The following is a 22,407-nucleotide window of genomic DNA, read 5'->3' on the forward strand; positions in this document are numbered from 1 at the left end:
CATGATAGGCAGACATTCAACAGACAGAGTATGTTCCCCATGTATCTCTAGTACTCTGCTGAATCTCAGCAGGAGCCTGGCAAGAAAAAAAGAGAATATCCTTGAGCATGTGCAGAGTGCCTTTCCCAAAGAGCAAGCTTTTTTTTAAAAAAATCAAAGACAACATGCTTTGAGCATGTGCAAAGTCTACCCTCCTCCCATTATGTTTTCCATACCAACTTCCCCCACCCTTGTTTACATGCTAAGGATGTGGTAACGGACCAAGAGAAGCTGCAGACTGGGTAAAAGAGCTCGACCTGCGTGCGGTGCTCTTCCTCCGGAAGACCTGGAAACTGCCGTGTCCATGGCGCTTGCAAAGCAATGGGGGTGGGAAGGAGGTGAGTGGGCAGCAGGCTGCATCCTACACCGGGGAAAGGCAATCACTGCCGGGGTCATAACTGCGCTTTGTCACGCTGGAGCGGGACAGGCACTTGGGCGATGATGGAACGCAGCATAAATCGCACGCGTCAGAGGAGCCAGCAGTGAGCGAAGCAAGTGATGTGAAATCGCAGAGTAAATATTCTAAGGCAGGCTTTTTTTTTTCTTGGTAAGCACTTAACTAGTCCACAGCACAGTGGAGGAAAAACTCCAAATTACATCTTTGCAGCTCCAGCATTAATCTCATTTTTGACACTGATGAGGATTTTCTCGGCTGTTCTCTTACAGAGACCTCGGAAGAAGTTGTCAGCCTGTTTCTAACAAAACTGCCATAGCTAGGGCTTGACGTGCACATGCGTTACTTACTCATCAATGCTTTCTGAATGGCAACACTGATTCTGGGAGCAGCAAAAAGAAGGGGGGCAAATAATTGTGCCTGTTGAATAATGCTGTGAAACTCAAGACGTTGCACACTCTTCTGCAACCAGATTTCTGCAATAACAAAATGCTGCAACGCTGCAACTGGCAGCTGAGCTGGATCCCCAAATTTAAATGAAACTGTTTCAGGGGGCAACTGGGATGAGGGGGTGGCTTTCAGAACTGGATTCATTAACAAGCCCAATCGTTTTTCTCAGGGTTTGAAGGATTACTGCCAAAATAATTTGTCTCTGGTTTGCTTAGGCATTGAACATTTTTTTCTTAATAAAGTGGGTGCCCGTGGGCATTTGGAGAACGTCTCTCTTTGAACCACCAGGGAAGGGCCACCGATACCACCAGTCTGGGGTTAGTGGGCAGGGCTGAGGTGTGAGTCACAGGTAGCCATCAGCTCAATACTCCACCCCCCCTTTTTAACATAAAACAACTTGAAGGACAATTCACCGTTTTTAATTCCTAAGAGGAGAGGCCGGCTACATCAAACCCTCTTACCTCAAGGCTGTATCCCCTTCACCCAGAGGGGTGGTGTGCCAACCGTAGTTATTCAGCAGCAAGGGAATTCATTCTGCACATGTTCAATGGTAGTCTTTATTATTGCTACAAGGATTGTATTGGGGTAGGTGGGCAAGATTCAGAGACTGAGCCCCCAAATGCTTCTCCCAACTGTGTTTAGAACTGAAAGGATAATATATCCAACTCTCCACACTCCAGTGATCCGCCTTTCAAAAGCCTCATTTAAAGAAAACAAGGTGCCTATAAATCTTCATTTAAGCTGGGGAGACTTAATGCTCAGAGAGAGGGGGGGAGGGAGAGAGAGAATCCGATAGGTTTCTCTTACTAATGAAGCTCATGGGCTGTTTTTCAGGGGGCTTCTTATTTCTGACCTCCCACGGCCCCACAGCCCAATCTCTGTCTGCTGCAGATGGTATTCAGACGTCCCCCTTCGAGTCCAGGATCTGATCTCCCAATGCTGCCAGGGTTGCAACAGAATGGGACGAGTGCTGGGGCTCATTCACTCGGGTTTAGCCGCACGATGTTTTCGAGGCCACGGCTCATCCTCGGGAACACGCTCATCCCTGATACCCAAAAGCCACTTCCTGACACACCGTCCTGTGTTCTGGCATGGCCGAGAAACAGAATGTGGGATGGATATACAGAGGAGCAGTGTGGATGCTGAAAGGCTGAGGAGCACCCGTGACAGGACTGGTCCCCATCCCACAGGTGCAGCCCTTCACGGTGCCCCAGACAAGGGAATCGGTGCCCCAGACAAGGGAATCGTCGCAACTCACCTCTAAGGGGAAAAGCAAGGTGTTGCATACTGGAGAGAAGGGTGCAGTGGACCAGCTCATCGTCCCTGACGGTTGCACCTTTGGGGTTGGGGAGGGACCGGAGCTCAGTGGTAGAGCCCCTGCTTTGCATGCAAAGGTCCCCAGTTCAGTCCCCGGCAGCATCTCCAGTAAGAAGGATCAGGCGATGAGAAGGCCCTTCTCCGCTGAGGCCCTGGAGAGCCCCTGGCAGTCAGCGCAGACAAGAATGGACTAATAATTTGTCATCATATAAGGCAGCTTCCACTGTTTCCTAACACTGGATGACACAGCCTCAACCAACAGAGACCCTGTCAGTTTCTGCACACAAGACACACACACACACACACACACACACACCCATGGAGTTGGAGGTGGGCACTGAGTCCCCGGAGTCCCCCCCCTGCTCTGTGCAGGAATCCAGTTGAACGCATTCCTGACAGACAGCTGTCTGGTCTCTGCCTGAAGACCTCCAGCAACAGAGAGCCCACCACCTCCCTAGGCAGCTGGTTCCGTGGTCTGACTGCTTGGACTGCTGGGAAGTTTGCCCTGATGCTGACTCCCCATGCACTTTACCTTTTCTTATGATGGGTATTTTCTCATCTTGCTAATAAAGGAGAACTTGTCTCTGAGAGCATGCAGAGTACCTCAAACGTGGACGATCTTGGCTCAGCTTGGGAGGTCGTATGGCTGGTGGATGCTGTCCCAATGCACCTTCTTGCAGTACTCCCTTTTGGATCAGTGGGCATCTTCTGGTCACTTATGGTGTCCATTATTTCTAAAATTGAGCGAAATTGGCAAATTGAGAGAAATTGGTGGTGGAGAGGAAGTGTAGAGTAGCTTGAGTGTTGAAACTGCTTTACATTTAGAATTTTCTTAAAAATAGATTCTATAGCACTCATCAAAACAATAACAATAGCTGACAATAAGCGTTGTGCTAATGAACTTTTCAGGAGAAGAGGTAATTGTTCAATTAGGATTAGCACATTACCAAAAGCCATACTTTCTTCCCTTCTTTCCCTCCGCCCCCAGCTCTTTATTCTCCTTGTGCAAATTTAGAAGTCAGAAAGAGATTTTAAAGCCCTCACCTGTCAGTGCTTAAATACAATCTTAAAAAAAAATTATTATCAAATTCTCCCCTTCCCCCATCCTGCTATAATAACGCAAGAAAGACTGATGTAGTGGGAGGCAGAAGTATCTGAGGGAAGGAGGGAGCGATTTAATTAAAGCAACCAGTTGCAAGACAACTGTAGCTCAGGGGAGGAACAGCGCTTGTTGCGGCATATTATCAAGCTGGGAGAAGCTGTTGCAACCAAAATTCTCTTCAACAAAACTACTAAGGAAATGGCATTAAGGGTTGCCATCTGCATTTGGGGACCCCATTTTAATTGCATCTGAAATGTTTAATTAATCAGTTAGATTAATTCACCTTTCGATTGACTAAAAAGCCCCGATCTTTGATTAATCAGTCAGATTTTTTTAATGTGTTGGATCCAGACTTAGTCATGGTTTATCGCAGACCCACTGAAATCAGTGAGACTTAAGTTAGTCATGACTAATTTGTCCCATTGACTTCAATGCGTCTACTCTAAACATAACTAAATGTGTCTCCTTCTCTTTCTTGCACAAGGAGGAATGTCTCAAAGCCTGCTCCTGCTATGTCACAGATGTGTATAACAACTTCAAGGCGCACCCCTATGGCCGCTAGTCAGCGGCTAGAAAGCCATAGGGTAGGTCGGTTCCCGGTAACTGACCTTGGAGCCCGCACTCCGAAGTCGGTTCCCTGAGAACCGACCTCCACCCCCACCCCACGCTGCCTCATAGGCAGCGCGGAACGGCCCCACACTCTGTGCTCGGAAGAGGGAGCGCAGAGCGGCAAAAATGGGGCATTCCCGGGGGCGTCTTGGGGCGGGGAAGTCGGAAATATCGGTACAACGCATCCTATGTGACGTCTGGCTGCCGCTTCCTGCGCTCCAAGGTCCCACAGCTAGACAGCTGAAATCGGCTGTCTAGCCGAAAACGCAGGGTGGCTGAAGCACAGAGGGGACGATCCCCTCCACGTTTCTCCTGCCCTGCATTGGATAGGTGGTCGCCTCCGAGTTCGGAGGCAGCTGCCTATCCCGACAGGACTGCATCCTAAGTATCTTTTTGCTTCAGAAACTATTGGGTTACCCATATGCACATTTATGCAAACTCAGATTAAGGCTGGGGAATGCTGGGCGTTGTAGAGCTTTTTTCTGCCTGAACGTGTATCAGATTGTACCCTGATTGACTCAAAGTTCTTGAACGCAGCAACAGCCCTATAATCCTGCAAGGCTGTTGCACTGTGCTGGCTCTGGGGGTGCCGTGTCAGGCTGGGAGAGAAGATTTGGCAGTTTCCAAGGCTGAGCCCTTGGATTATGTGGAAACAGGTCTGGGGGCGAAGCGCTAGTGAGCCCTGACTTATATTAAGGGCTGGTGAACCTCTTTTTGGCAGGCTCTGATGAGTTACCGAGTCATTCGTAGCCATTTCAGAGGCAGCGCCACGACTGACCCAGGTGAAAGGTGTTGCCACGGCAATGGCACAGAAGGCTTGTGTTGTGGCGGCGGCGGCAGCTAGGCCTCGAGCCTGATTTCCGCTGACTGGAACAAGTCCTGCTCTCACCAAGTAAAGCAGTCGCAACCTGAGGCTGCAAAACACATTCCAGCCCCTCAGTCAATATTATGTACATTACGCAGCACCCCACCCCCCAGCTATAAATGTGGTGCTACATTAACAGTCCTGGGTCATAAACAAGTATCGGTGTCTTTTATGGTCAGTGCTGGAGTAAATTGACCTTTGTGGTCCACGATAAACAGAAACAAAGGAAAAAAGCAAAGCAGCCGCAGGGAGCGCGCAAAGTGACTGGCGCCTTTAACTGTGCTTTAGAAGAGGGATTTTTTTTAAAAAGCAAGCCCTGATTGTTAGAAGGACATAAGAACAACTGAACCAGATCAAACCAGGAGGTCCATCTAGCCCGGTGCTCAGTCTCCAAAACTGGGCAGTCAGGTTCTGCCAGGAAGCCCCCCAGCCCAAGCAGGGCATGAAGGCAATGGCCCGTGCCTTGTCCCCAGCGTCTGGTGCTCAGAGATATGCCTGCCTCTGAACATGGATGCTTTTGTTGCAGGGTGAGAAGAGTCAGCCCTGATGAAATCACCCCAAAGCTACAGGAGCTCCCAGATTCTTTCAAAAAGGGGTAGCCACATGGGTCAGCTTGCTGTCACCCAATGCAGGTGTTATGGGAGATTGGGGAAAGAGGGGGAAAGGGGCCCTAATACAGAGACGAGAGTGCTTCTCTGCTCTGCCACAGCCATTGCAACAATCCTTCGGGCAACTCTTTCCCCTGCTGCCCCACACTGTAAGCCACTTTCTCCGAAAGACCTGGCAGACCTTCTTGCCCCCGAACAAAGGAGGAGAGAGACAGCACGAGGCTCAGTGAATGCCAAGTACAGCAGCAAATTTATTTTTAGATAAATTTGAAGGTTAATTTTGGAAGCGAACGTTCAGTCAAAGTGAGAGATGAGCCGAGGGTTTTTTTCTCCCCCCCCTTAAAATCTTCTCTCAGCCAGGCAATTTTACAGTTGCTGCCTCCTCACTCACCAGTGTTTAATATCCTCATCAGGTGCTCCTTCCTTTGAAATTATTTGTATTATTACTGTATTTTAATCAGGCCAGTTCTGCAGGGCAAAAATGCTATTATTTTCCCCCCTTCTGACATGTTATTAAGCTGTACGCCTCTTGGCTTGGCAAGAGACAGGTTGGAAGCTTGAGAGAGAAATGAGAGAGGGTCCCCGTACACTTTATTCTTTCAGGCTACGTGTTGCTAAGTGTACTTCTGAACAGGCAACTGACGCTGCTTTCAGGGGTGTGTTTGCCCAATCAACGTGTCTGGCTATCTTACGGTGGTTAAGGAGGAAGCGTGTGTGGAGACTCCCACCTGGGTTCTTGTACACCTTTGCACCCATCAGGAGGGTACTGCACAGTTCCGACGACCAGCAGGGTCCTGGGGGAGCTTTTCATTGAACTTCTCCCCCATTTCAAAGGGGGAAAGTGTCACCAATGTCCTTGTAGATTAGCCTTCCACAATCTGATGCCCTCCAGCTGTGTTGGACTACAACTCCCATAATCCCCCACCCAGTCGGCAGTGCAAACACAAGTACCACCCAGACTTCTGTCAGCTCAGCCCACAAGCCAGTCAGGACCCACAAGGTCAGGGGTGCAGACACTCTGGCCAGGGGGCCAAATGCAGCCCTCCTGGGGGGGTGGATTCAGGCCCTTTGGAGGTCCCCCAAGTGCCACACCCGCTTCCCCTGGCTGGATCCACTTTCCATCAACAACCAACCATCAGATGGTAGCCCAGCCTTTGTGCAGTTCCCCCGCACCCCATTCTAAAAAGTGAAGTCCCTCCCCTAAGGCTGAGTTATCGCCAGTAACACTTTAAGCCAAAATAGGCTGCTATTTTTGGCCCCATCCCTTTTGCCTTTAGCCCCACCCCCACTGAAATGCAGCCGAGAACTTCTCCAAAATGCAACGCAACCCTTGGGATGGAAGTGGTTCCATGCCCCTTCACTAGGCCCGATAAAGCCCTAACCTCCAAGTCTGCTCCTTAGTCTGAGCAAAGTCTCATCAGGAAAAGCTGCTGGACAGCCTTATCTGCCTGCCTGCTCTGGAACCTGGTCACCAGCCTGTGCTTGACCATGCCTAGGGATGTCAGAGGAATCCATTCGGGGAGCGGAGCCCACGGAGATTTCGTCAGCTTGCCCCCCGCCCCAGACTTTGGCTCACTTCCCCAACTCAAATCTGCATCGAGTCAGGCCAGCTCATCCCCACTCCCACCCTGGTAAATAGAAAGTTGTGCAAATTCCAACTGCAATTTGCGCAAATTCCAGCTGCATTTCAGCCCAGCAAAATGGGTGGCATTAGGGTAGATGGGGTGGGGTGCGCGCGTGACTACAAATAAAGGAAGTGGCAAAAGTCTGTCTTGCCAATGGGCTAGGAAACACAAGGCCTGGCCCGTTCCTGTACCTTCACCATATAGCCTGATCTGCAAGAACCAGCAGCAGCTTTCTGTGAGATGGAGATGAACCTGCCCGCAGCTCCTGTATATGCCAAGTGGGAGATAGCAGCAGTATGATGGGCCAGGCCTGGCTATGCAGAAAAAGTACAGGGTTTATTTTCCTTTGTCTCCAGAGTACGTTTACGCGAGGAGCTTATTCCTGCACTGCGATACCATTTTGTACGTCTCTGATTAAAGCACCCGCTTTGGTAAACGACAAACTTTCTGAACCCAGCCAGAAAATGCCTCATCTCAGCTTCCAATGCTCCCACTGGTTGCTCCCCACTTCAAAGGGGTGGATTAACTCCGGAAGAAACTCCAAGATGAAACAGCAGCCCGTCGGCCAGGACCAGGGGAGCTATCAAAGGGAATTTGCATTGGACACATGGGCAGGGAGAAATCGGAGCGAGTCCAAGCCTAGCCGTGCTCGGGTAGCGACTTCCTTCCAGCAAAGGGAGCGGCCAGGCCAGGCACTCCCGTCATGGCCTTTGGGCCCAGGACGAGGTTCAGAGAAGTGCTGAAGCTCAAGCCAGCCTGATCGGGATCAAAGCGCCTTCCTTCCACCCCAAAAACATGGAGCATAGATGGGCTGCTACGTGGCAAGAGCAGGTGGGCTATTGCCATGACCTCGGTCTCCCCCCCCCCCCGCCCCAAGGCCAATGGCCCTGGCTTTGGCATCCTGTTATGTTATGCTAATACTGATTTTTATGCTGCTTTACAGGGCTCTCAAAGGGAGGGGCCCTAGCTCAGTGTGATAGAGCACCTGCTTTGCATGCAGAAATTCCCATCCCTGACTTCTCCAGGAAGGGCAAAGGAAGAATCCTGCCTGGAACTCTGGACAGCTGCTGCCAGTCAGTGTCGACAATACTGGGCTAGATGGACCGAGGGCCGGACTCAGTAGAAGGTAGCTGCCTATGTTCCTCGCGTCATTCAAGAAAATTAACTCACATAATAAAACTGCCACCAAGAGGCAGCAATGCTGGACTTGAGCGAGAGCAAGTCCGATCAAGGAAAGAAGCTTTATCCGCACGCAGGGCCAGCCCCCTCCTCAGAGCGTCTCCAAGAAATAGGACAGCAGCTTTCCTGCTGGTAGCCCTCCTAATGCAGGTAATAAGATTTCTGGGCACGCAATGGAGCCTTTGGGCCTGGCAGAGAAGCCACCTCCCATCTGTGAGTGCAGAATGAGGCCAAGGGCATGGGAGCGGAGTGGCCAGCAGCCAAGAACCACCCCAGCCCTGTGCACCTGGGAGCACCACTTGAGGACACCGGCATCTCCGGGTGTTGGGGAAGTCTCTCCCCCCCCCCCCCCAGTAACGAGCATATCTCCGTCCCTAAGAACAAACATTTACCTTGGAGTTTCTGGCTGGTGCAGGGAAGAGGCTGAACCCATGGTGAGGCCCTATACTCCGCCCCATAGGGAAGCTGCCCCATGTACCCAGCCCCGCCCAGCTGCCTGTGCTGGGGACGTTCGCCTAACAGGACTGTCAGCGTGACGTGCTGAGAGAGGAGGGTGTGACTACTGAGCTCAGCGGTCGCAGGGAATAAACAACCCACTTTGGTGGCTGCCGAATGCCACAGGAAAGCTGCTGCGGGGTGAGTAGCGGAGGGAGAGAAGGCTCTGGCGTCAGCCGCGTGTTGATGCTCCCACTTTTTAAAATCGCCATCTCCTGGGGCTCAATTTTAGATCCGTGCAGCCCAGCGTCACTGGCCATCTCTCATAAACAGCTCGCGTAGGAGTCAATTTCCATGGTGAGAAATCGCCCCTTCTCCTTCATGGAGAAACCCAGCCCCAAACCTATATGCCATATCCCTGCCTCTCCTGCTTGCTCCACGCCTCACAGCAGATTCAAGCCCTTGGACAGCCGCCTTCTGCTCCTCGCATCCCTTGTCTGCCTCTCCTTGCTGCCTTACAGCACCAGTGCCTGCCCTCTGCCCTGAATTTCCCCAGACATTACAAAGGCACGTGTGCTGAGCCAGGAGAGGGACTGGGACCCTGTCACCCTTGTGCTACTCTACTGGATCAGTAAGAGGACACCGAAACTGCGCCGTGGTTTCTGGGGCCTGACACAAATTCCCCTTGAAATTTCCACATAAATATTCAAAACAAAGAGGACTAGAAACATAGTTCTATTTATGTTAACCCTGCCCCAGACTCTAACTTGCACAACACCAGACTAAATTTCTTGCCTATTTTCTATGAAATGAAATTGGGGTGGTTGGAGGGCCAGGGGAAGGACAGCACCGACAATGAAAGAGAGGCAAACGGTGAGCTTGTGTGCTTGATTTAGAGCCAGGCCAGAGGGAACGGCAAAATCAGATCCTCCAGCACCCACTTGATATGCAGTCGAGGCAAACCCAAGTGTAAAGAGCAGAAAGGCCATGTGGGTGTGGATGTGTTACTTCCTACACTTCTGGACATCATACCAGAAGTGAACCCAGCTTGGGGGGTCAACCCCATGGACAGCTAAGCTGCAAACAGGGAAAGGTCTGAACATCCCCTCTGCTCTAAACACCCCCCCCTGCAGCCCTTCCTTCACACATCAAGATTTGCTATTAATCTATAGCAGAGGTGGGCACATTGTGGCCCTCCAGATGCTTTGGTCAAAACATCTGGAGGGCTGCAAGTTGCCCACCCCGATCTGTGGCAAGAGCAGCATAAAAAGCCTAATGCATTTTGAAACAAATCTTTCTCAGGGCAATTTCTCCCAGAAAGGATCTCTTTCCACACCACCTCAGTACAAGGCAGGACCTACAAGGGCCTAAAGGCTGCTCCATGGGAAATAGACCAAGGGCAGTTGGGTCTCTCATGGGATTCAGGTTCTCCACCATATGCTCTTGCACAGCCTTGTCGACTTCACCTGAGCGGCCTGCACCAGGGAGTCTGGGCTTCTGAATGTGTGGAGTGCCGTTTGTCCTCTCCAGATCTGCCCCCCCCTGCAAGTCAGCCCTCTCTCACAGGCCATTAAGACCTTCAGAGGAGCCCTGCTGGACCAAAAGACCTTTGGTCTTTAGGTCAGACCAAAGAGTGTCTCATCCTGCATCTTGCTTCCCACAGTGGAGAGCCAGGTCCCTCCAGGAAGACCCCTACGCAGGGCATGGACACAACAGCCCTCCCCCACTTACGTCCCTGAGCAACTGACGTTCAAGCACGCAGTCTCTGCTCTGTTCCTGGAGGGAGCCAATAACCGGCGTGATGCGTAGCCACTGTGTGGTTGGTTATCATGCTGGACACAACTTAAGACGAGTCCTTGACGTCTCCAAGTGGACTCTAGTCTGAGGCGGCTCATTGGCTAGACTTTTAAGATGCCACGTTTCCTTGTTTTTACTTCAAGACCAAAACAAGGACCCGTCTTAACGGGTCTTAACATGAAAACAGTTCTGCTGTTATACACACTCTTTCATTACTAGCCATACATGCCACCAGGGCAGATAAAAAGCCTGGAGTTCTTTTAAACTCATGTGCTCTTAAGGCCAACCTCCCAACCCCTCCAGCTGTGTTGGCATGGCTGGGAATGATGGGAACTGTAGTCCAACACAGCTGGAGGGCACCGGGTTGGGCACGGTTGTTAGAGACTGTGGTGGAGCAGCGGAGGGAGAAGAAATGCTAAACTGTGCCCATTTGAAAGCATGGGGCAGCTCTGCTCTTGCAGATTAATGAATGCTGAAGTCCAAGGGCAGGACGTGCACAGCATTAACCTGGCTCAGAACATCCCTCTCTTCTTCAGCCTCCAGATCCAGCTACAAATCCCACGCTGCCTTCCCGCCTTCCCTCACTCTTTCATCCTTGCCAGAAGGATGAAATACGGTGCTGGCTGGATTTATAGGGTCAGAGGACAGATTCATCATACCTGGGTTGCCTCTTTGGAGGAGATTCATTATGGCCTGGACCTCCCGTCCCTAGGGTGCTCTTCAGGAGTAAGGCCCAAGGTAGCAAAGGAAGTGACCCAGCTCCAGTGCTGCTCCCACAGTAAATCAGGTGTCACTTTGCAATAGTAATTGGAGAAAATCATTTCCCGTCTCTTCCTGTGGAATCAGAACGCCTGGTCTTTCCTCGGCAGGGGGAGGTGGCGGAGGTGGCCTGTTTTCCTGCTTGACAAAGAAAAATGCTTCACTGTAGAGGGAGGCTGGCTTTACAATTCAGTGCCCCGGTCACCCAAGGAGCCGGTTGCTTCTCTCTCCCACCCCATCTCTCGGGGTCAGATAAACATCACCTGTCCCTATCAGCCACAGAGGAGTGGTCTCTTGCTAAGGGTATTTCCTCTTAGTACAAGATGATGTTGGTATACATTATGGGAGTTGCAGGGTGTTGGATTCGATGGTCTTGTAGGCCCCTTCCAGCCCTACTAGTCTATGATTATCTCGTGGGTCTCTTCTGCGCTTGGGTTTGCATCATACGGCATTAGTGGCAGAGAGCATTTCTTTGCACCCTGCTGAGAGTGCTTTGTCCGCACTCTGTTGAGAGGAGGATGTTACAACTTCAGGATTCTGCCGCCTGTATAAAGGGCCAACGCAAAAGCCCTCCAGCTCTACTTCTTTGGAAACTGTGGAGATAAGCATTTAGCAAGACCCCAAAGCTCGCTGCTAGCAGCACACAGCACTCAGAAGCCTTGATGCCCTGCAACAAGACAAGTGCAAAGTAATTCTCAAACAGTATTTAAAAATACACGAAAAAGCAGGTGTACCTGTTTCTTTGACTGGATATCACGTGTGAAGCAGGTTCCACTTGTGGCTTATTTGGTGAGGATAGTATTTCCTTTACACCCTGCTGATTGGGAGGATATGGCCAAATTATGCTGCATGTCCAGCTGGAGGCGAGCTAATTCGGCTTTGGTTTCCAGTCAATCCGGCTAGGCTTAACATGGCTGTTACTTGTAGGTTTTTGTTCCAGTGAGACAGTCTTTCAACTTCATTTTCTCTTCAGTTCTTCAGCAGAATGTAGCACCTCCACATTTATTTTCTCTTCTTTCCCCATGGCATTTTTTTATTAACAAAGATCTAAGCAAATATTTTTTCCCGCAGACAATTTAATTTGAGCATGCCACGAGGCAGCCAGATCTCTTGTGCTGATTTCTCCTCCCCACCCCCTCTTTCTCCCACCTTTCTCAAAGTAGCATTAACCTCGGTGAAATTCTCTTTTTGTGCCAATCCCTCTTTGTTCCCTTGATTGGCTGTCATTGTGGTTACAGCGCTGGTGCGTGAGTGCTCCCCTCCTGGCACGCCATAAATATCGAGAGAAACACGGGGACTGGAGTTACAGGAGCAAAAGACAATATATCTGTCTTACCATTCACAATGGAATTGGATCCTTTCTCGCCCCCGCTGCAACGGCTTGCTGGATTCCACACACCCTCCTCACAGCAAAGCACTTCCACTAACATCCGGTGTGCTTCTTGGGCTCCTGAAAACTCAGCACATTGAACATAAACTGAAAATTGACATAGAATGCGAAAAGGAGCCAAATAATTGCATGCAGAGATGGCAAAGTGTTTTTCTGTGTATTTAAACTGTGGCAGGCCCGTGTTTCTCCAATTACGTGCAAGCACAGAAAAGTCACAGGACACAATATCTCGAGAATTTCAGCTTTCATTAAAAAAAAAGTTTGTAGCCTTTATGGATGTGAAGACTACAAGGGCACTCATGAAAAAACTGTAAACTAGTGAACAAAACTAGAAGATCCCCATTTCATGGCATCTGGTAGAAGGGAGGGCTGATGGAGCCTCTTCTGAAAAGCATAGTGGTGGAAGAAATGTGTTTTGAGTGGTGCATTTCATCATCATATCCGTCACAACAGGAGCAAACTTCTCCCTAGCACTCCTATGGTTCAGCACCATCGAAGCTGCAACAGTTGATAATGGCTGGCCTTTTCCCCATGTTTAGGCTGCAAGCGTGGGAACGGAAGTGGTACTATGTCCTCCTGGTGTGAGGGAGGAACGGTCCGGGTAGCCAGGAGGACGCTTTTGGCCACTCCAAATTGGCAGGCAACAGCAAAGGAAGAGAGGCTCCCCATGCCACCATCACTAGTGAACCTTTCAACAAGGATTAGCCATTTTTCCCAAGCTGCCCTTGAAATGCTGTAACTTGGAAGAGGAGGTGCTGGACATGAGAAACAAAGGCAGGGGCAGGAGAAGTAGGTTTTCCTGCTGAGGAATTGTCCTTGGAGGAAAGCCTCTCTAAACATGCTCTTAAGGACAAGTTTACCAGTCCAAATGCAACCCCTGGGATAAAGAGGGGCATTTCCCATGGTGAGAGGGACGGGAGAATGCAAGGCTTAATTTCTAGAATTTTCCATTATGGAAACCCTTCCCTTTGATCCCAAGATGGTGCGTGTGGACTACAATGAATCAAGATATGGCACTCTGCACATGCATAAGGGCATGCATCAAATAAACACACATCTGGAACTTCTGGCGTGCCCAGGGTTATGTGCACTCTCCAAGCCTCAGCTGCTGTGGCTAATCCTCAAGGAACCCTGGTGGCATGAGTGGTGCTCTCAGCACCTGCCCTCCAGAAGATGACTGATCCTATGTCATGTGGGGAGATGGAGGGGGAATTGGTGACCAGCAAACCAGCTGACCCTGGTAGTGTAGACAGAACCCAATGTTGCTGCAACAGCAAGGTTTTATTTTACTGTAGAAGCAGTGTGGGAACTGGTTAAAGAGTGCTGGACTGGGAATGGGGAGACCTGACTTCAAGTTCCTGCTTGGCCATGATACTACCTGGGTGACTTTGGGCCAGTCATTGACTCCCAGACTAACCTACCTCAAAGGGTTGTTGTGAGGATGAAAATGGAGAGGAGGAAGAGCATCATGTAAGCCACCTTGGGTTCCTTGCAAGAGGAAAAAAAGTGGGATGTAAATGTAACAATAAAAGCAATTTGCTAGGGCAAAACAGCCATTCCTCCTCACCCTCTTTCAAGCAATTTTGAAGGGGGGGGGGGATTCTTAAAACGTTCCACCAGCAGAGGGACTCCCAAGCCTTGGGTTTCTTCAAGCCTCCTTCCTTTCCGCCTCCTCTCCCCAACGAGCATGAAATTTGAAGACAGGTTGTTATGTGTGCAAGAAAAGACAAATGAAGGTAATTTTGCCAGACGTTGCCCCAATATGGAGTAACCTTCGTGTGAGCAGCCAAACCGACAACAGTGTTGTGCCTATTCCAGGAAGGGGAGTGCCTGAGAAGAATGAGGAGGCTCACGTGGGGACGAGCAGCAGGAGACGCCGGCATCTTGGAAATTTCGCCTCCCCTGGCAGCGCATATTTTTCTCGCTAGGCCTCCCCTTCAAGGCCAGCATATAAAAACAAAAAGTAGGGAATGAAAGAAATAAATGAAATACGCTGCCTGCTAGACTTCTCCTCACAGGGCCAAGCTGTTATTTAGAGGAACAGAAACTCGGGGAACCCTGTTCTGACAGAATTATTTCAGCAGCTTTGCACATAATTTCAGTCAAGGCCCAGATTTCAATTTAAGCCTGTAATACTGCCTAGCCCGGCCTTCTCGAACCTGGGGCTCTCCAGATGTGTTGGACTGCAACTCCCATAATTCCCAGCATCTGGAGAGCCCCAGGTTCAAGAAGGCTGGTCTAGATGGTCTTGTTAGGAGGCATCACCACACTTCCATTTGAGGTATTTATTTGGAAGAGGTGATTTCTTTCTTTTATTTCCTTTTAATCACCGGATGAGGAAGCGACAGTGAATTTCTTTTACCATGGCAGCAGGAGCGGGGGAAACGTCACCCTCAAATGAACACATGCCCTGCTTCTCAACACCCAGCTGTTTAAGCGCAAAAGCCTTTTTCTGCTAGGCCGGAGGCCCACATAATGGAGCACCATATGTCGCTGCGTCTCAGCGGCGGAGGGGGACAAGGGCATGAGTGATAGCATTGAAATCTATTTGGAATTTAATACTATTATCCTAATGCAAAGAGCACATTGTTCAGGGCAGGAATCTGCCGCCTCGCCCACAGCTGATGGGGTCACCGTTGGGAGAAAGCACTCTGGCTCAGTTGCCTGGGAACTTAAGGGCAGCCAGAGTCAGCCGAGTGGGAGAACGCGGCATAGCTGAGACGGCACGGAGAAGCCTGCTGGTTGACCATAAAAAGACCCCCCCAAATAAAATAAATCCCTCTTCCACAGCTTTTACTGACATCTGCCGACAGGAGATAAATTCACCTCAGAGAGAAAATGTATTGTGGGTGGAGGGAGGAAACTTGCGGTCTTTTGTCTCGAGGAACGGAGGGCGGGACAAAAGATACACCAAGGTTTTTGGAGTGTAGCAACTAGGGCGAATTCAGAGCACCGGCCGAACCCAAACCCTCGCTGAAAAGCTGGCTTATGGAGTCCTGCTGTTCAGCAAAGAAACTCCACTTCTTATGTATCATATAAATTATCTGTTGACCTTTGCAGTTGCCAAGGATATGTTCAGGACTCGACTCCTTTCAGAAGTTTTTTTTTTTAAAAAGGCCCTCCTTTTCCTCAAAAGCCATTGTGGAAGGGAGTTTAGCTGATAATTTTCTACTGGGAAATGATACAGGGTGAAATTGTTGTGTAATTATTTGCTCTTATACATGTTCTTCCATGCCATGACAGTGGTACAAAGACACCTATCATTGAATAATTAACTCTTTTTTAAAAATGGCATTGTCTTCTGTGCTTTCATAAAAACAAAGGATCATGGACCGGGGGAGGGGGGTATGGAGAAACCAGTAAAGACAACTCAGCACAAGAAGGTAACAATTTATCCTAATTTACACACAGTTGTGACTTTTATGGTGCAACTTCTTCGTGGGTGGAAGATTATGGGAACTGAAGTTTTAGTTATGGGCAAGCTTGGCACAGCTGAGAATAGAGAAGCAAATTACACAAAGAGTAGAGCAGAGGATTATGGGAATTATACTATTGTGGCAAAGGTTGAAGCAAAAATATGGCCTCCAAACCATAAGAACCTAAGAAAAGCTCTGCTGGATCAGACCAAGGGTCCATCTAGTCCTGCATTCTGTTCACACAGTGGCCAACCAGCAACCCAAAAGCAGGATTTTTATTGTGTGGTAAAATTTTGCTCGGCAAGGAAAGGAGGTTTTGTGGTAGGTACAGAAACCAACATGAAACTAAAAAAGGAGGAAAATGGCACACTATCATATCCAAATCTTTAGAAATGTTGATAAATCAAGACAATCCTCCTGCAACCCAAAACGTTCAGTGCTCTCAAAAAGACCCATCTCCAGATAAAATTCTACACTCAGGAAAATTTGACAACCAGAAGTTGAGATAACCTGTCCCAGAGTGACCACAAGTTTGACACAATGCATATCCAGAAAACAGCTAACTTTTTTACCATACTGCTAAAGTCATGTACCGTTTCATCTGCTGCTCACCACAGAAAGCCAACATGGCACATTCGACCCACACCAGTAGCCATGAGCCAGACCAACAGGTGGGGAACCAGTATGGAATGGAACCACCTGCAAATCCTGACTGTGACAGAAGTGTTGAAACAATGTATCTTGGTTCCAAAAATTAACTGACCTCTGGATGTGCCATCAATATTTGTTCTTTGTAAACCACCCAGAGAGCTTCGACTACTGGGCGTACAGAAATATAATAAATGTAATGCTCACTGAACACTGAAAATGATTGGTGTCTTTTGAGCAATTCCCTCTCCCTGCCTCACCATTATGGATCTAACAAAAAATGCAAGGGGGGCTATGCTTCAGATTAGAAGGCACATCACCAGTCACTCAGAATATTTATTCAACAAGCCAAAACGATGTGGCACTGCGGCAAAAGCAGTGTCCCTTATTCCTTCACCACTGTAGCCCCGAGCTGAAATACTAGAACAATGGATGTTAGCCCTTTTAGCAACTCCATCTGAGCTCTGCCAAGAGCTTCGGCTATTGGGCGGTATAGAAATGTAATAAATAAATAAATAACCAAAGGGCAGGCATTTGGACTATCAGGCTGCCCCAAGTGGTTTGCATCGACCTCTCCCAACCCCAGCTTGGTTTCTCTTCCAATTTTCTCGTCTGCATACAGCAGCCACCTGCCAGTCCAGCCTTGAGTTTTTACTTCCCAATTATTCCTAGGCCAAGCAGAAATAACGGTGTAGGGGGCATCACATCTCAGGAGCTTCCAGACAGAGGGCTCCTAGTGTTATTCATTCAATGGCATTGTACAGCTATTCTGTCTTTTCTTCCTGAACCGATTTTCTGCAGCGAGAAAAAAGACGGAAGTGGCGGGCACACACGTTATGAGTGGAAGACGTCACAATAAAGAAAATGAAGAGCATTCCCTGAGACACCCTTAAAGTTAAAACCAACAGACTTTGTCAATTTTGTTGTTCCAGAGGACATACTTCAAAGGGACTTCATCACCACTAGGATCATCTGAATGAATATGGACATTTCCCCCCCAAGGAACAACAGCTGTTGACATTGCTGAGTATTTGTTTTGCCATGTGTCCCAGCTTTATAGTCAACTAGTGTATGCTGGTTGTGGTAGTGCAGGAACTGTCAAAACCCACCTTTAATAAGCTGCCTCCCTCTCTTCATACATACCGTTCCAAGGAGGAAGGACATTGCACAGCAATAATGTATTTCTCTTCCATCTTGCTGTTGGGCAGGGCCCTGTGGGACCTTACCCCATTAACAATTTGGAACGTTTTAGCTTTTAAGACAGAAGTGTAGAGTTTCCTTCCAAAACAGATGTACAGATCACACAAGGGTTCCTCTATCGGGAACATGATTTCTGAGCATGCCTCGCAACTTACCCCATTTGCCATGAGACCTAGTGGAGACCAGCATACTAACACTGTCACCCTGGAGCAGGGGTGCACAACCCTGCCCCCCACCCAGCCTTAACTGCAGTCTCCAAGATTGCACTGACCCCGTCCTGCTGTCAGATTTCCTCCCCCAGAGACCCTGATACAGATCACTCTTCCCTTGTTGCTGCAAGTGAGGAAAGATCCTTTTCCTCACAAAAAATCCTGTACCAGGATTGCTGGAATGTCTTTGTGCACGTGCCTGTGTGCGCGCATGTGTGTGTATACGGACCCTGACCTCTGACCCAGCATCACATGTGGCTCGGGTCAAAAAGGTTGCGTGCCCCTGCCCGGAGGGACCAGGTGTGTTAGATCAGTCAACCCAAGTGTCCAAAGAAACCCTGTGCAGCGGGGGCACAGCATCCATCCCCAATACACTCTGTCGGGTCGTCAGCCTCCCCAGCTCCATCAACAATGGCAGGGCTCCTGTGTTCATATCCAGGGTTCCACAGGTGCTCCAGTGAGGGTGCGGAGCTCCCCAGTACTTCCAAGAACACAAGGGTGCATAGGGATACAGGCGGAGACCTGCTTCTTCTCTTGAACTGGATAGGCAAGCGTTGGTGGGTGGGGCAGCTCCACCAGCCAATGGAGCTCCAGCCACCACGCTGATGGAGATGCTCCTCAGTGTGGTTCCCCCAGCCCAAGGACAGGAAAGAGAGGGGGACAGCATGCAAGCAAATTCCAGAATCAGACATCCAGTGAAAGCCCAGGTTTAATTTCTTTTTGGTGAGGTGGGGGAAGGGGAGAGAGGGGAGAGAAAAAAGAAAGACAACATCCAGAGACACCGTTTGCTGTTTTTTTTTCTATCTTTTTGTTTTCTCTCATTTTTAAAACAATATAGTGCAGAGCGCACTTCTCACAGTAGAATATAATGGTCGCTTTTTCATATAAAAACACATTCTCAGAGATTTGTAAATGCACTTAGTGCTGGAACAGGTGGTTAAAGACACAGTACCTCTATATTCTGAGCACAATTGCTTGGATGTACGGGGTAGCTCTCCTCTCTCTCTCTCTTTTTCAAACAGTGAGGAGGAAAAAAAATCTGTAATTCCTTGAATAAAATCTATTAAATACGTAATTGCATGGGTTGAATAGCAGAGCAAAAGGAATTATTTTCAAGAGCTGCTTTTTTTTTTAAAGGAGGATATTAAAGTATGCAAAATATTATACCCTGGAACGAGGGGGGGCACCCTTTAGAAACACGAGATGCATTAAATGGGCTTCTATGTTCCTCACCTGCAAGCTGCCTCTAGAACAGAGCAAAGATATAGTCGACCGCAACATACATTACTGTCTGAGAATCAACAATGTTCCTGTAACTCGATCTGGGCAGGTGGAAGGAATGAGATGGGGAAGGCATAACGGACACAGCCCTTTCCCAACAGCCGGAACAGTAATGTAACATTTCCCCTCCTGCTCATCTCCTGCTCTTTCAACACCATCCCACAAACCCCAGCTCCCCCCCGCCATCTGCCCAACCAAGTTTGCATTTGGGCCAAGCTGAATTTGAAAAATTACTAGCCACAAAGCAGAGGAGTGTGACAGAGAGAGATTGCATTGGGGCCAACGAGCGGTTGTGCGTCCAATCCAGTTTTTAGCTACTCGGAAAACAAAAACAAAAAGCATATAGTCTCCTGCTTGTGACATTTTAGAGGTAAATTACATGCCCTTCCTTGGCTCCCCAACCACCCCTCCTCTCAAACCATGCATCCACAGCCAGGTGCTACGAAGATGAACCTAAAGGGGCAGCAAGGATTAGGGTGAAGGGCAAAGAAAGCAGGGCAACATATATCTTCCCAGATGGCCTTTCCCTTCACAGCCAGCTTTCCCCAATCCGGTGCCCACCAGATGTGTTGGACAACTCTCATTGGCCATGCTGGCTGGGGATGATAGGAATTGTAGTGCAACACATCTGGAGGGTGTCAGGTTGGGGAAGGCTGCTCTAGCACAACTTCCTAGCTTTCTCAGACAGACAGACAGACACACACACACACACACACACACACACACACAGGCAATGAAATACCGTCATTAAAAATAATGATAATAATAAAATGTAAGGTTTTAATTCAAAAAGCAACCATCACCTAGGGCTATGCCGACACAGAGAGGGAATCCATCGTGTAGCAGCCAAACACAGAAATGTACAGTAGGTTTAACTAAAACTAAAAAGTCGCTTCAAGTTTTCAAGTGTTTTTTTTTTCCTTCCTTAAATAGCCTCCAGACCTTCCCCTCCCCAATTATTAGCTTTAAATCGGAACAGTGCAAGTTACAGACTTCAACTAGAAAGTAGGAAAAGCCACACCACTAAGCCACCTAGATCCAAGGGAGTGGGCTGGGTGGGGGGGTGTAAATCTCCTCCACCCCCTGTCCCAGTAATGATCCATTTAAAAACTCCCACTTGAACTCAGCACAGGACAGAAACTTCTTTCTGGAAGAGGGAAAGGGACCCTTCCACATGCAAATCCAACTGGTAACACAGACACACACACGCGCACACACACTCCCGTCCTCACACATACGCAGAGCAAAAGCCTTCTCTCCCTGGGTTAGCAGCAAAATTAGATAGCATCTCCCTGTTCACATTCTTAGAAACAAAAACAAAATTTCTGAGCTAAATAGACAAGCGATTTCCTCCGTGCTGGGGCAGCCCAGTTGCACAACCTAAGCTGTGAAATTCCAGCGTCTCTCCAACCATGCTGTTTCTATTTCTGTCCCTCTTCCCCGGCATGGCTGCCTGGACCCTGGCGGCGCTGGGGAAGGGGACGGGGGAAATGGGCCAGTAGCAGAAGTGACGTGCCCTCCTGTTCAGGGTAGGGCGCAGGCGGCTCTTATCTGTAGACAGGCAAGCGGATGTGGGCATGCTGGTGGTCCAAGAGCCGCGGCACTGAGACGGTCTCGTAGCCTTTGCCCAGCATCTGCTCTTTGATGCAAGGGGGGTGGATGTCGTTGATGAGGTACTCCAGCGACTGGAGGCTGCTGCTGAGGATGGAGGTATTGCAAAGCGTCTTGCTGGGCAAGCTGGGCAACCCGTCTGAGGGATGCACGCCCAGCTCGCGGTGCCCATTTGCCAGCTCCTGGGGGTTGTAGCAGTCACTGTTTGGGGTGACCAGGATGCTGTTCCAAGGGGGCGCAAAGTACTGCCCCACTGAGAAGTTCCCATGCATGCCCACGCAGTTCAAAGGCGACGAGCTCACCTTGTCAGCGGTGCCCGCCATGGGGTAGGCCCGCAAGATCCCGGCGCACACTTCCGGCGACTTGCTGACGGCACCCCCGCCGCCACTGCCAGCACTGTACATCCGCAGCTGCTGCTGCTGCTGCCGCCAAAGCAGGTAGTCCATGCTGTCAGGGTAGAGGCCGGGCTTGGGGCCCACTGGCCCACCGCTCGAGTTGGAGCCTGCCCCCAGCTCCGCCCCCTTGCGACAGTCAGGCAGCACGGCCCCCGCGTACGCCACTGCAGCCATCGTGCTGAAGCCGCTGGCGGTGCCATGCTTGGCTGGGCTGGGGTTGGTGACCACCCCCCCCTGGCACGCCGGCTGGCTGTTCTGAGCCTGGCACTGCTGATTGATCTGGAAGAGGATGTTTTGAATGGAGGGCAGGTTGGACTGGGGCAGCGCCAGGTTCCTGCCGGCGTGTGGGAGCGCCGAAGCGGCCACGGTGACGTTGGGAGGCACCGGGGCCTCCATCTGCTTCTGGGTGCCATGGTAGCTCAGCTGAGTTGCGCAGGAAGGGCCCTGGGCTAAAGTGCTTGTCACCGGGTAGGGAGCAACAGCCACGTGGGCAGGGGACGCCTTGGTCCGCTTGCCCTCCACGCTCTTCATGACACCCTTGCTGGAGGAGGCCTTCACGATGGCCAGGAGGCCCTGGTAGCTGCTGGCGTGCACAGGGTAGGGGCTGTAGCGCTGTCCTGCCGTGTCGTACCCGTTCACCGTACGGTTAAGGTGCTTGTGCTGAGGAACCCTGATGTTGGTGGGAAAGATCTTGATAGTGAGGGGGTTGTTAGCCACTTTCTGTGCGTAGGCGTCCAGTTCAGCTGGGCTAGGGTACCGTGGGGAATGTGTGGGGGCCATCGTTTCACCTATAAGAAACAAAGACAGCAGCGTGTTCAGTGCATGTTTTTGGGGGGCGGGGGAGAGACAGACTCTTTACTGAAGCAGAAACTCAGAGGTATGCTCCCCTATTCTTCCTAACACAGCTAGACATAGACATTATTCGTGCAATCAGCAATTGCGTCAATTTCTTAAAAGGTGAAAGAGCTGGCACATCATGTGTATGAGATCTGGATTGGGGCCCTGGTGGTGGGGTAGGAGGCCTTTAACTCTTTGTGCCAGTTTGTGCCAGGGACCTGATCCAGATTTCTGCCCCCTC

General features: G+C 49.9%; 1 protein-coding gene across 4 annotated transcripts in view; it reads right to left on the reverse strand.

The window, feature by feature from the left end:
* Positions 1-155: 155 nt before the first annotated feature.
* The window catches only part of FAM222A (family with sequence similarity 222 member A), a 119,056-nt gene continuing 96,804 nt past the window's right edge, over positions 156-22,407 (reverse strand). For 3 of the 4 annotated variants that reach the window (XM_084820281.1, XM_084820279.1, XM_084820282.1), the window contains one exon: positions 20,205-22,117. In XM_084820281.1, the coding sequence (XP_084676407.1) occupies positions 20,871-22,117 (1,247 nt within the window). In that variant the 3' untranslated portion in view covers positions 20,205-20,870. Of the gene's footprint in view, positions 22,118-22,407 lie in introns of all 4 variants that reach the window. The other variant, XM_084820278.1, reaches the window with a different exon arrangement.

The sequence above is a fragment of the Heloderma suspectum genome, chromosome 13 (assembly GCF_057233095.1).
Source record: "Heloderma suspectum isolate Gila_16-S chromosome 13, 16-S_ref, whole genome shotgun sequence".
Classification (NCBI taxonomy): domain Eukaryota; kingdom Metazoa; phylum Chordata; class Lepidosauria; order Squamata; family Helodermatidae; genus Heloderma; species Heloderma suspectum.